The sequence below is a fragment of the Hippopotamus amphibius genome, chromosome 3 (assembly GCF_030028045.1).
Source record: "Hippopotamus amphibius kiboko isolate mHipAmp2 chromosome 3, mHipAmp2.hap2, whole genome shotgun sequence".
Taxonomy (NCBI): domain Eukaryota; kingdom Metazoa; phylum Chordata; class Mammalia; order Artiodactyla; family Hippopotamidae; genus Hippopotamus; species Hippopotamus amphibius.
In genome coordinates, this window is record NC_080188.1 from 44,416,426 (window position 1) to 44,430,731 (window position 14,306).

The window sequence follows — 14,306 nt, forward strand, 5'->3', positions numbered from 1 at the left end:
TGCAGCTCTCAGGCCATCAAAATGACTTCTCTTTTTCCCTGTATGAACCAGTCAGATATAAATAATAAAGATGCCCATCATCATGAGCCAACTAAAAGCAGAAAATATCTGTCAAACTTTCTGTGTAATATCACGAATTCCAGGTGTAACAAAATATAACAATATATTCATATAGTTTATAAAGTACTTTCCATATATTTGATCTTCATAACAATCCACAGCTGAGAAATATGGGTTATAAGGCGAGACTATAGTTATGGAGACAAGACATTAACAGAGACAGACCAGAATCTTAATCTTCTCACTCTTAAGAATGACTTTTATTTTCCTAAAACACTACATTATAATATCCAAATATATATGTAAGCACACATATTTGTGTGTACTGTTTCCTCATCTGCTCTCTTTCTAACAGCAAATATCTTATTATTCTGTAGATAAATTTAAAATATATATATATATATCTATCTATCTATCTCCAACACCAGTTTACCCACATATCCATTGCCTACACCACTAATTATCCACATACAGCCTTATGGTCATAGCCTTTTTTTTTTTTTTTTAATTAGTACACATTTTGGATCTGGGTTTTTTTTTTCTAATTCCTATTACTTAATGCAGAGACTATAATTTTCTACAATATTGAGCCAAAGCTTTAGAATTATCAGGTCCAAACATTTACACAGGTAATTAGAAGCTGACGTGTATAACTTACAAACAAACCAAATAGCTGTATATATCTGCATATGGAGGAATTCAAACAGAAGATCTACTTCTTTGGATGAAATACTCTTTTTTCCTTCTCTAACACATAAAGCTTGCTCCAACATATAAAAAGCCCTTATTTACCAGATGTGTGACTTAAGCTATCTCTGTAAGTCTTGCTTAATCTCTGTAAGTCTCGGCTTTTTCATCTGTAAAATAAAAGTATACCAACTCCCTTCTAGCCTGTCACAAGGATTAAATAAGACAGTATATTTAAAGCACTTAGCTTTAGGACGTAGTGACACATCATATACAAAATCATTGGCTCATATTCTTGCACCAGTGACTCTGTAAAGGTCACCAAACAGGAGCTAAGCAAGTAGATTTCAATATGCAAACTCTAAATTGACTGCAACATACCGCAGTGCACATTTTGTAACCAACCCCAAAGTCAAAACGGCATTGCTCATCCATAGAATAATTGATTCCAGGAAGTTCTGGGAGTTTGGGCCAGTCATGTTCAAAAGGGTCATCAAGGAGACAGTCATAGGAACTGTAGGAAGGAAAATACTGCATGTAGTTAAATGTTCATTTTTTATCATGTTCTAATGAAAAAATATTCTTAGGTTACATACTCTGGAATTTTATCAGATCATAGAGCAAGGTCACAAAAGCATATCTTTTAAGGTTTTTGGTTTCAGTTCCATTTAGAAAAAGACCATTTATCTTTATTCATCCTAGGAAAATAAGCCAACCATACTTAGAAACACAGTAGAACGGTGACAACCGTGGTCGTGTCCCTAGCTGAACCCTTACGTGGTATGGCAGGGCAGATCCTGGCACCTATGCTACTAGGTATACGCGGTACCCTATGCAAGCATTGCATGACCATCATCTCCTCAAATCAACTTTGACCATTAGTCAAAGATTCCATTAATAATTTACTAAAAGGAAATCACAGTTAAAAAATTCGCTTAAATTCTAGGCTTACGGCTTAAAATATTGCAATTACATTGTGGAATCATTGTGCCAAAAAGCTGAGTCACAAGAAAATGTTTGTCAGGAACAAAGGTTTTCATTCCCTGGGGGTTTGGTTATGATCAAGGTCCTAAGAGTCAGTTTCACATCTGTAGTTCTACTGTAACATTCGCATGAAACACAGAAGGAGACGTACTGAATGTATCTTTTCAGTTCTTGGCCACTGCATCGGGACCAGTGGTAACGATGAAACGCTGCTTGCACCAAAGGAGCCATGACACTTCCCATCGCAGTCTCATCACCACACCTGTTGCCTTGTCCATCATGCTCCATTCCCAACCTAGAACACAAAGCAAGACCTCACTGGTAAGAATCATCATAGGGGCCAAGGCTTTGGCTTAATTTCTGTTTTGAAAATAAGTACAGGGAAATAGGTGTTTTTTTTAAGTTAATGTGGCTTTTGTGGAGGAGTCACAGACGCTGTGAAACTGACAGCAATCTGACAGAAATGGCTTTCTTATTCTATAGCTACTAAAAGCCTAGGAGTGTCTCTGCAAGCCAGTCGCTCATTTAGTTTCAGTGCATGACCTCTTCACTGTTTTCAGCTCCTCAAACTTGGCAAGGGATTAGAGTTGCATGCTGGCATGCACTCTGCCCAAAGTATGAACAATACTGAGAGAAGCAGACAGAAAAGAGCTTGTTTTTTTTTGTTTTTTTTTCTTAATAGCTGTCAACAGTGACTTACACATGGCCAGTTTCATGGGCTACTACAAAAGCAGATGAAAAACCATCCTCATGATTCAGGGTACAACTTCTCACTGGATGACACATGCCTGTGACTGGAGCATATCCTGTAGAGAATAACAATTACTTTTATTTTCATTTTATGAGAAAACCCATTAAGAATTACGACTGGACCTTTGCCTAAGGGGAATAAAAAAGCTTTTCAGGAAACAGAGGCAGTATTATTTTGCTGCTAGCATTGCACCACATTCTCTTGGGAAAACCACAGGTAATGGGCTCTAAAAAGATTCATTGGGTCTGCAATTTCTCCTCTCCTAAGGGAAGGAACTGCCTGGGGTTACCATTCTCTTCTGCCCACCAACTAAGCTCTGTCTTTCTGCTATAGTGAATGGTCCTTCATATCATGGTACTGATGAAGGGAGCCAGAAATTCCATCAACATTGAAAAGAAAATGGTCAGTCTAATTTTTTTCCAAAGTCTACATCAGAACTTATTAGATAAATGTAAGCTGACTTTGGAAGAAAGCTCTTTGGCAGCAGACATTTCCCATGGCATCTCCCTTCCCATTCCAGTTAGTGGAAATCACACTGCATTTTACAGCATCCCCTTCGTACCCCAAATGCACACTCATTATTGTAAAGAAGAGTGTAATTTATCATAGTATTTAGGTGGCATTTAACATTGACTTCCACAGAAGTCACTGAAAGCAATAGAAAAAAAAATGTATGCTTGGCTGACTCATGGAGGAAAGTGGTGGTGGAGATTTGAACATTTGAACAGATTCCCTGATTTAGGATTACTTTTGAAAAGTCATGCCCTTAAATTTTTCTTCTACATATTAATGGAAATACCTTGCATTCCTGCAGGTCCAAAGTCTTGCCTGGTTAAGAAAATTGCATGATCATGGTGTTCAGAGTGATTGGGATCAGATTTTTGTTGTTGGCAAGCCCAGCGACACACGTTCTCCAAGCTCCTGGATGGGTTTCCCCTTTCTATGAGGCTGATGGACTAGGAGGAAACAATATGTTAAAGACATATGTAGCATTTTCCCAAAGGCTTCCTTTAATAACTGTCTCTGAAATTAACATTTGAGATTACAGTAATTAAATAATGTACAATAATATTATCAGGGGCTTATTTAGGGATCGACTCTCATTTGGAAATTCTACATGCCCACAAGGGATACCTTTATGATGATCAATACTACCTGTGTGAAAGCTGGACGACACCATTAATGGAAATACGTGACGCTGAGATTTTTTTGCTATTGTGAAACAACTCAATGTTAATCAACTGGGTAAAAATTCTAGTAAGAATTCTTGATTTAGTTTAGATTTTTAGCTTCATAAATATTAAGAACAAAAATAGAGGACAGATCGAAAGACTTGGGCATGAGACTTTTCCAGAGACGTTAAAGTGAAAAATCTTCAGTTTCAATATTTTTTTTGGCCCCAAATTAATCAACATACGGGAAGAATATAAGTTCTTCAATGAGCAGGCAAAGCTGGTCAAATCTTTGATTTGAGGAGCAGTCAAATTATATAAACCTCCTAAGGAAAGAAAAAGAAAAAACAACTACCCTTTTTTTAACCTCACAGCAATGAAGAAGGGTGTACTTATATCCTGCAATTCCAAGAGATGGATTGACATTCCTTGGAATGTGGCTACTATCACATTATGGTCAAGAGTTAAAAGTTCAGAGGGAAAGACCCCACCTTTCAAGAACTCAGGAGCTACACTTCCCTGAGTAGTTCTGATGGAATGAGAAATTGAACTTGGAACTCAAAATTAGTCCCTACTTGGCTGACCTGTGAAAAGCTTTGTTACATTTCAGTAAATGTTTTTATCAGTGTTTACATTCTTAATTAAAAAAATTTGGTTATAGCCGATCACATACTTCTCCAAACAAATGATTTAATAACCAACTGAAGGCTGTTAACATCTCCAGCTGGAGTTGACTTGCATTCACTGCTGGAGACACGGAAACACAAAGTAGGTCAGGTTTGTGGGATAAACTAGAGATCAATGACACCCTCTCACCGGAAATGAACGATAAGTTTTCATACATGATGAAATGCAAACACATGGATTTTTTTCCTCTTTGCTAAATGCATAATATCACTAGTATCCCATAATCAGGAGGATTAACTATGGGAGGGGGGACATGTAATTTTAAACATCAAGAAGGCTGCCAAGTTAGTCACTTCCCCTATGTTTTCTCCTCAAAGGGAGAGACCATTTCATCCACTCCATTACTTCCAAGGACAGGGACACATCTAGTGCCATTTTAAAGCCATCTAAAGTTACGTTACATAAAAATGCCTATTGTATGTATTTTGACCCAACATTTCATTTTCAAAAAGATTAATGCTCTTTTAAATAAAAAAAAAAAAATCACTGTGTGCGTCACTTTTCTTAATTGGAAAGATTCACATTTCACATACTGTTTTCAAGAAATCATGAGAGGGTAAGGATCTCTGTTATTTTGCTTCACTGATATATTTGAAGCACCCAGAAAGCATCTGACACATAGTAGGCACTCAATACAGACATTTTGGATTAATAAATGAATCCTAAATTTGATGATGATGATAGATTAAGGAAATTCTCTCTTTTTTTTTTTTTATCATGGCATCCAATCATTTTCATTCATACAGTCATGCCTAAAATCGGGATAATTATCTCCAACTCCATAAGACAGAGGTAAAGGCAGCAAATAGTAGCAGCATAAATATCATTCATTAGTGACTCAGATTTAGAGCTCTCCATTCATTGGGGCAGTTTTCTCAGTTCAGAGCAACCGGGGTCTATGTGAGCCATATCTATGCCACATGTTAGCTATGGCTTCAGCAATCTAATCTGTTTGCTAACCCGGTCCTTGATGTTCACAGTTCACATTTAGTAAGACACTTGTACCTTTGCATAACCCAGCATTATCATGCGCACCAGGACCACATTTATATGCACTCCCAGGGACTCATCATGGTAAATTTCATTCACCTAGAAACAAAGTAGATAATTACTAGAAGAAAGGCAACACAAAGGATTTCATGAGATGCATATTTAAGGTATCAGCTGTGTAATCCCAAATACAGGAGTCAGGTCACTTTTTTTTTTTTTTTTTAGTTTAGTTTAAACTGATGTCTGAAATTATTTACTTTTAACTTTGGAATAGTTCTTGGCTGTGTGAATTACTGATTTTGTAAACCCCACAGTACCATGAACACAGAAAATATGCTTTAAAAGGACTTCAATAAACTATTGTAGTGTTGAGTCCATGTGTGCTGTGATCCATACATAACATTCATCAAAAGCAACCACAAGACGGTGACTCTGGTGACGCACCTGCCAGCTGAATGGCTACAACCACGTGGAGGAAAAGAGCTAGGATGTCCTCCAGGGTGCCCTGGCTGCCACCAGGGGTGCTACCTCTGGTTGAGGAAGCTGGTGTGCAGGACCTGTGGTGGTCTATCTGTGGGCCAGTAACTGGGTGGTCCTCCCAATGTCCCCCATCCCAGGAGTGGGGCAGCTGAGGCAACGATTATCTAGAAGTCCTACGGTAAAGAAATCCTTCCACGGGGAGGGTGGGGGGGACTCGAGGGAGGCTGGGGGGGGGAGTCGAAGGAGGGAGGGAATATGGGGATATGTGTATAAAAACAGATGATTGAACTTGGTGTACCCCCCAAAAAATAAAAAAAATTAAAAAAAGAAATCCTTCCATATTTGACTTACTAAGATGACAGTATGAGCACATATACTATCAGTCCTGGGTATAGCTCAGGAAGTCAAAGTTGAGTCACTGCTCTTTATTTCATTTTAAACATTAAACTGAAATTTCTACATGTAATTTGCTACATTTTAAAATCACAGATATTACAACTTAAGCAACCTCAGAGGTCACAGTCCAACACCGATCTGTATAGACGAGGAATATGAAGACTGTAGAGATTAGCTAACATGCAAAACACTCAATAAATTACTGGCAGTCTAAGGTAGACACATCTTCTGGTTATACTAGTGCAAAATTGGTATGAATAAAGATTGCTTAGTAGGTTGGCAAATACTAGCAGAAATGGGAAAGGTGGAGTTATCTGGCTACATTTCAAAGGTCTTAGCTGTTCTCGGGAACAGGGAACCAACATTTGTGACAATAACTAAAAGAGGGATGGAAAACCAAACTCAATTCAACTTGATCCAGGAGGCTTGGACAGAAGGCATGGCAAATTTAAAATCTACAGAGGAAAGATAGGTATAATCTCATAGAGAAAAGCCTTAAAAAGAAATATAACTCAAGGACAACAGAATGCCCTAAAAAAAAGAAATTCATGAATTTCTTGCCACACTGACCAAGAAACAGACCAAGAACTCTCAAATGGAATGTTCCGGGAATCTAATGGACTACACAGAACGCCTTAAAATATCAAGGTCTTAGATGTAGATTAAAGGTCTACTTACTGAATTTTTAGATGGAATGAAAAAGGGAAGAATAGCTAAGATGGAGTAAAAGATCTAGGGAAGCTAGTCTATACAAAAGACGACAGAGTGTATTTTAACAAGAAAAGATTTAGGGTCCTTTTAAGTGGAAAAATGCATGTATATATAGATTTATACATTTACAAACTCATGCACACACACAATGCTAAGGCCCAATTTAATACCTATTCAAGATAAGCCAAGGAGTAAAAAAAAATCTGCAGCTCACTCTCGCATTGCACAGGTGTGCAGGCTGGTAGCTCATGCCCAAGTTGTCCCACTATAGGTGATTGCACACCTGAAGTATTGAGTTCATGTTGTCTGTTCTGTCTTATAAAAGAGATGTAAAAAAACAGGAATGTATCCAGAGTCCTCTCTAAGCAAAGAACAAGGAGCCTAGAAAATGTGTCACATAAAAGATGGTGGGAGGATACAGTAGCTAAGAGCCCGACAGAGCCACATGTCTCAGCTGACACCTCGGTCCAACCCCTCATTGCCTGTGTGCTCTTCATCTCTCTGAACCTCAATCAAAGGGACATGATAAGAATACTACCTCACGGGGTCGGGGTAAGAATTGAAAGATTTAATTCATGCAGACAATTGCTCAGAGATTTTAGGAGTGAGAAGGAGAGAAGGACATTAAAGCACATTAGAGTGTAGGAAGTAGAAAAGAAAACCTAGAGAGAAGACTTACTAGCCACCAGGTGGAAAAGGGGTTCAACTTATTCTGCATACCTACAGCAAATAAAACTAAAAACCATGGGTTCACACTGCTAAAGGGGGACATTTCAGGTCAATATAAGGAAAATTGAATGCTGGCCAAAAAGCTGTGATTTCTTATGACCCTTTTGGTCCTGGGCAGATTGTCTTACCTTACTCCATACCTCATACTGCCTAATTGAAGACTTAATCCCCCTCTTCTGGATTAATTATCTGATAAGAAATTTCTAACATCATAGTTCCAATACAAGCAAAGGTCCAAAGCCAGGTCTATCACTAACACCAACATCCGGAGAGATTCATGGACATTCCAAGAGACTTCTCATAAGGCAGCTGTTCCGAATTAGCAATACACACAGTTTTAACATGTACTTATGTAATTGAAATGTAAATGCATTTAATGCAAAAAATGTTGAAATCAGTGTTAGTAAGTGCAAGAAATAGAGGAATGATAAACTTTTAAATAAAGAAAAATAGATAAAAAGAAGTGAATTAACTTCTGGAAGAGAAGTGATAGAGGGAAGGGAGGCCCTTAGAGCCATGCCAGAATAGCAGTGACAGCGACACTTCTAAATGTTATGGGTGATACCTATATGGGAAAACTATTAGAATCATAAAATAAATGAAAGCTGGCAATCATAACAAACAGCTTGTGATATCACAATATACTTGTGAGCTAGTATAATGTACATATAATCACCTTAAATTAGTAAATTCATTTTTATTTGGTAAATTTTAAAATCAGCATAGTGCCAGCAAGTATAATGGACAAAACTGATGTTCTCAATGGTAATATTACATTACAAAATGATGAAATTAAAAAAAACACTTTTTAAAGAGTCAAATTTACCATTCACCAAAAGAAAAGTATTATTTACCAAAAGTCCCTATTATGGCAGGCTAAGTAGATAACAAAGCACTCCAGTAGAAACCAAAATCAGTTATGGAATGTTCTGAGTTGGCACATATTTGTGAAACTGTCTCAGAGTATAACTAAATTATTATGAGTAGAAATAATCAAATATAAGGCAATAATACTTATACATAGGAGAAAATATTCTTGCAGTGTGGCAAATCAACAAATGTTAGGTGTCTGTATTGTGCAACACACTGGGTATCATTTATTATTTTGCTTTTCAACGTATATAAAAGTTGCTTCCTGTACATTATTTCACTTTTAAAATGTACTTAATACATTGACTGCTTGTCATCTTGCCAGACCTTATCAATAACAGGATGCTATGTCTTCATGCTCTGAGACACATAGGATATGATAAGAGTTGGAGAAATAATCAGCACCACAGGATTAGATATATTCAAAGACCTGGATTCTGGTCCCAACTATGCCACCAATAAATTGAGTGACCTTGGGCTGGTCACTTAACCTCTCTGAGCCTCTGTTTTCTCACTGGCAAATTATAATCGTACTTGCTCTGCCTGCTTTACACAGCTGCTGTTCAAATCAAACCAAATGCCACACGACTGCCCTCATAAAAATACAAAGCACATTAGAACACTTCTACCTATCCATACAAAAAGTTTCAAAGGTTGTGAATGTATTTTCCAATCTACTGAAAAGAGAAAACAAAAACAAGCAAAAAAATAAACAAAAAAATCCCACGAGGGTCCCCATCTTAGTTTTCACTGAAGAAGATTCAAAAACTCTTATAAATTTATTTACTCTCAAGAGAATTAAAGATATAGTTTAAATTATCCAAAAAAAATGGAAAAAATAGTTTAACAATTTTTAAAAAAAATACTCTCCAAATGCTGTACAAAAGCTCTTTCCAGCAGATGGCAGTATGCACATTTTAGAGACGTTTGAAAGTGTGGCTACTTTACACATCTGAATGTACTTACATACCAGTTGGTATGTCTGCCTTTTTGGATATTTACACAGAAATAAAATAACTTCCTTAAAATTAAATAGTAATTTAAAAATATTCTACCCCAAAGGAAGCATTGAGTCATTGGACTCTTAAAAACAACAAAAAATATTGAAGATATCTTTTTTTTTAATTAATTTATTATTTTTTGGGGGTACACCAAATTCAATCATCTGTTTTTATACAGATATTCCCATATTCCCTCCCTCCCTCGAGTCCCCCCCCCATGAAGATATCTTTATTTAGATTGTTTTTCAGTGTCATCTGATCAAAATATTGTATAAGAGGCATTAAAGAAACATGATCTGGCTATAAATTAATCATGAATTTTAAACAATCAATAAATGATATATAGAAACAAGTAAAAGCATATCATCTTTTGAATCTGTCAAGATGAATGAAAATAATATTTAAGAAAGCATTTTTACAACACTTAGTGACAAGGAAAGCAACTTTTCCCTAAGCTACAGCAGAATCAAGAACAAATAAAACAGCATTACATAGATCATTCCAGGTTCCAGACACTGTTCTAAATACTATACGTATATTAACTCAAGTAATCCTTGCAAGAACTTTAAAGATATTATTATCTCCATTTTATATCTAATGAAATTGAGGCCCAGAGAAGTTCTCCAGAGTCAGTAGTTTTTCCCAACTTGCTACACTTCCACACACCTGTAGACCACAGCACTGCCACTATGCAAAACAGATCTAATTTTAGAATAATCAATAGTGATTCATTACTCCTGAGTTTAAGAAACTGATGTGTAAGCATACCAATAAAAGTAACCTAAAAACTTCACTTCCTTTTCATAATTTTTCTTTGTGTAAATTTTTAAGGAAATGAGGAATTAGACTCAAAATTTACTCCAAATAAGGATTTCTTGATGGTGATATAATCTAACAATATACTGGGAAAAAATAAAGAGGCGCTAGAGCAGATCACTGGAAAAACTGAATAAGAAAAGAAAAGATAGGGCTGAAATTTATAACCAGTGTTTTGGGTTGTAAGCAAAGCATTAACCATAAATATTCTAAGAAGTCATATATTAGACACCATACAATGTAAATCAAAGATTATCTATGCAAAACTGAATATCCTTTCACCATGTCAGCCAATCTACTGAGCATGGGTAGATTTTCTATGAGGTGTTCAGGATTGAGCCCAGAGTATTTATTAAATTACCTGAAAAAAGGGATAAACAGAACATTAATTCAATTTTCAGATGACCTTAAGTTGGAAGGGGTTGCCAAAGTGAGGGGGGAAAAAGGTAATGATTTTAGGAATACTTGATTTGATTGATCAAGTATTCCTTTCCTTGAAAGGAAAATTCCTTCCAGGTTTGTTCCCTGACAGGACAATTTCTTCCAGGACATTTCCCTGGCAGGACAATCTGACCTGCTTTGTCTGACTAGCTGATAAACAGCTTTGTCTGGCTTCAACAAAGCAACATTAATTTTTCTTTCAGATGAGGTCTTGAGAGGCAGTATAGCTCCATGGTTAAGGGCATGGGCTCCACAGCCAAACTGCCTGAGTTTGCTCTTAGCTATGTGAATTTGGGTATATTATCTGTCTCTGTGCCTCAGTTTTCTCATCTGCAAAATGGGATAATTATACTACTGTCCTTACAGGATTGCTGAGGGGAATAAATGAGCTCATATATGTACAGCGCTTAATGGTGCCTAGGCCTTGCAAATATAAAAACGAACATTGTTAGCCATCATTATTAATACTATTCACATAGAAGCAAATAAATGGTATGCATGTATAATTTTTTAGAGACTTTTGGCTAACTAAAGGCAAAGAAGTAATGACAGGATAGCCTGAGTGATTCTGGCTGGACATAAAAGAATTCTATAATGGACTGAGAAAATATATTACTCTATCCACAACCACCCCTTGTAAAGCTAAAAGTTCCAAACACATACCTGCTTGGATCCACAGTCCTGTCCTCTATATTCTTTTTATTCAGAGTAGGTAGCTGTCTCCTAACCCGTCAACTCCTCTTCCCTCACCTCCAACTTCAGACTAATAATAACAAATTTTTAAAAAATTGAAGTATAGTTGATTTACAACGTTGTATTAATTTCAGGTGTACAGCAAAGTGACTCAGTTATACTCTTTTTTCAGATTCTTTTCCATTATGGGTTATTACAAGATTTTTTAATATAAATTTATTTATTTATTTATTTATTTATTATTTATATTTATTTTATTTATTGGCTGCGGTGGGTCTCTGTTGCTGTGCATGGGCTTTCTCTAGTTGCGGTGAGTAGGGGCTACTCTTTGCTGTGGTGCTTGGGCTTCTCATTGTGGTGTATTCTCTTGTCTCAGAGCACTGGCTCTAGGTGTGCAGGCTTCAGCAGCTGCAGCACGTGGGCTCAATAGTTGTGGCTCGCAGGCTCCAGAGCACAGGCTCAGTATTTGCAGTGCACGGGCTCAGTTGCTCCACGGCATGTGGGATCTTCCTGGACCAGGGCTCAAACCCGTGTCCCCTGCATTGGCAGGCGGATTCTGAACCACTGTGCCACCAGGGAAGCCCCTATTACAAGATATTGAACACAGTTCTCCAAGCTATACAGTAGGTCTTGTTGGTTGTCTAGTTTATAGATAGTAGTGTGTATCTGTTCAACTCAATTTATCCTTCCCCTAGTAGCCACTTTTTATGAATAGTCTTATGTAATATTTACTGAACTGAATTGAGCCTAATGGTCCTAGGGGTGGGGAACTGAATAATAAATGAATTTGAATCTCTGTTCTTATTCTAATAGGTAAAATAAATTCTAAGCATGGAAAAAATAAAAACACAAAAAGACATGCAGATAAGGTCATTTCAGATGGGAATGGGTGCTCTGAACAAAAATTTGAGTGATGAGATAGAGGACGAGAAGGAGAGGAAGAAGCTACCTGAGACTGAGGGGGTCACAGCCAGGAGACCCATACAGAAAGAAGGAAATGGGCATGTGTGTCTCTGGGGAACAAGCAGTCCAGGCAAAGGGAAGAGCTGGTACAAAAGCTCAACCTCCATTATCATGAAGGCTCAAAGCCTACAAAGGAGACATCTTGATCACTTTAAAAAGAGACTGAGACCCAGAGAAGTTATACAATTTTTCCCCCAAGTGATTAGCACAGCCAAAATTCCAATAAGTCTCTGTGATGCCAATGCCTGTTCTCTGTGCACAACTCCCTTGCCTGTCTTTTTCTTCCTGTCATAGTAGAAGTGCTAAGTCTCTTTCTTTCAGGCACTTTCCCACTTCCTTAAAGACATCTGCTCCAAACATCAACTCCATTTCCCATATTCAATCGCTCCCCTTCTTGGGGTTCCTTTTCCTCTTTCACTAATATTCTCAATTCTCCTTCATTATAAAAAAATAAGCCACCTACAATATTTTGTATCATTTAGTACAGTTTATCACTATGTTCATCAATGATACTATTCAATTTCTTCAGCAATATTAGCTCCTTTTTCTCTTCCTAGCCCCCACACACGTCAGTGTGTCTCAATGTTTTGTATTCAGTCCTCTTCTAGCATACTTTCCCAGCAATATTTCATCCACTGCTGTTTCTTCAACCAATATCTATAGCCTGATGAATTCCAAATATCTCATACTGATTCACTTCCCTCATGCTTCACAGCCATCTGTTCAACTCTGGTAAAACAGATCTATCTATTTGCAAGCATACCTATATATCACAAAGCATATTCACCCTCTCCTTAAAACCTGTTCTCTCTGAATATTCTATCACAGTTAAAGATGAAACCATCTTGATTCCTTCCTCTTCTTTAAGTGTTACAGTCAATCTATTAGCAAGCCCTGTGGGCATCTCTCACACCTATCTCTTCCTTCTACCTCCACTTCCCGCAGCTCAGTAGGTATCTGACTCAGTTGGATGGCTATGACAACCTCTTAAAACTTTTGCACATGTTTTCATTTGGGTAATTTGGGCCCATTTCAGTGGTTCTCCAGAAGGACAGATTATCAGGGTCAGGTAGTTGTCTTCCATAAGGAAGAGGCTGTCCTTTCATGTTAATTATGCTTTTACTTCCCTTAAGCATCAAAGGAGCTTTGGGTGGATCAAGAATAGGCAATTCAGCTATCAGACCTTACAAACTCTTCCAGCCTTTGAAACAGTGAAAACATACCAAAAGAACTGATTTCTTTCTTCAAGAATGAGAAAGACGATTTGCTTAGCCAGCTAAAAAGCTTTTCTCTGTTTCAGGACCCTTGGAAAAATTAAGGCTGGAATAAACTGGAGGGAAAATGTTTTTATTGATTTTTCAGTTAAAATCAAAGGGACTCTGAAGCAGCAACACTGTGTGGATATCATGTCATGTTAACTTAACCTGTGATGGATGGTTTGTCTTCCAGAATGACAGGTCCAGGATATTCCAGGGAAGGTGTATATGTTTATATAAGGGGTAGCTGAACTGATGTGTGCTCACTCGAATCTGTCTCTGTGACCTGGTGTATTCAATCCACATTGGGGACATTAAGACAGTTTGTTGAGGCAGGGAGGGGTAGTATAAACCACAAGGAGTTTGAAGCCAGATGGACTATGGTTTGTCCCCTAATTCTGGCACTTAGATACTATGTGTCTATGTTTATAGACCAGTGCCTAACAGAGTCTCTTCCTCCAAGTCATTCGAACTCATCCAGAATTCTCTTTTTAAAACACAGACTAATCTTCTTTAAATCCCTTTTCATAAACCCTCTTCATTAGCAAGGTGAAATCCAAACTCCTTAGGATGGCACAGACATTTTTCTAAAAGTAGCCTCAGATTCTTTACCCAGCCT

General features: G+C 37.4%; 1 protein-coding gene across 1 annotated transcript in view; it reads right to left on the reverse strand.

Moving 5' to 3' along the window:
- ADAMTS3 (ADAM metallopeptidase with thrombospondin type 1 motif 3) overlaps window positions 1-14,306 on the reverse strand; it is a 279,671-nt gene that overhangs the window by 33,915 nt on the left and 231,450 nt on the right. Inside the window, exons 7-11 of the mRNA XM_057729161.1 lie at window positions 5,347-5,430; window positions 3,282-3,438; window positions 2,432-2,537; window positions 1,883-2,026; window positions 1,129-1,261 (exon numbers count right to left, since the gene is read on the reverse strand). Of these exons, the coding sequence (XP_057585144.1) occupies window positions 1,129-1,261; window positions 1,883-2,026; window positions 2,432-2,537; window positions 3,282-3,438; window positions 5,347-5,430 (624 nt within the window). The remainder of the gene's footprint in view (window positions 1-1,128; window positions 1,262-1,882; window positions 2,027-2,431; window positions 2,538-3,281; window positions 3,439-5,346; window positions 5,431-14,306) is intronic.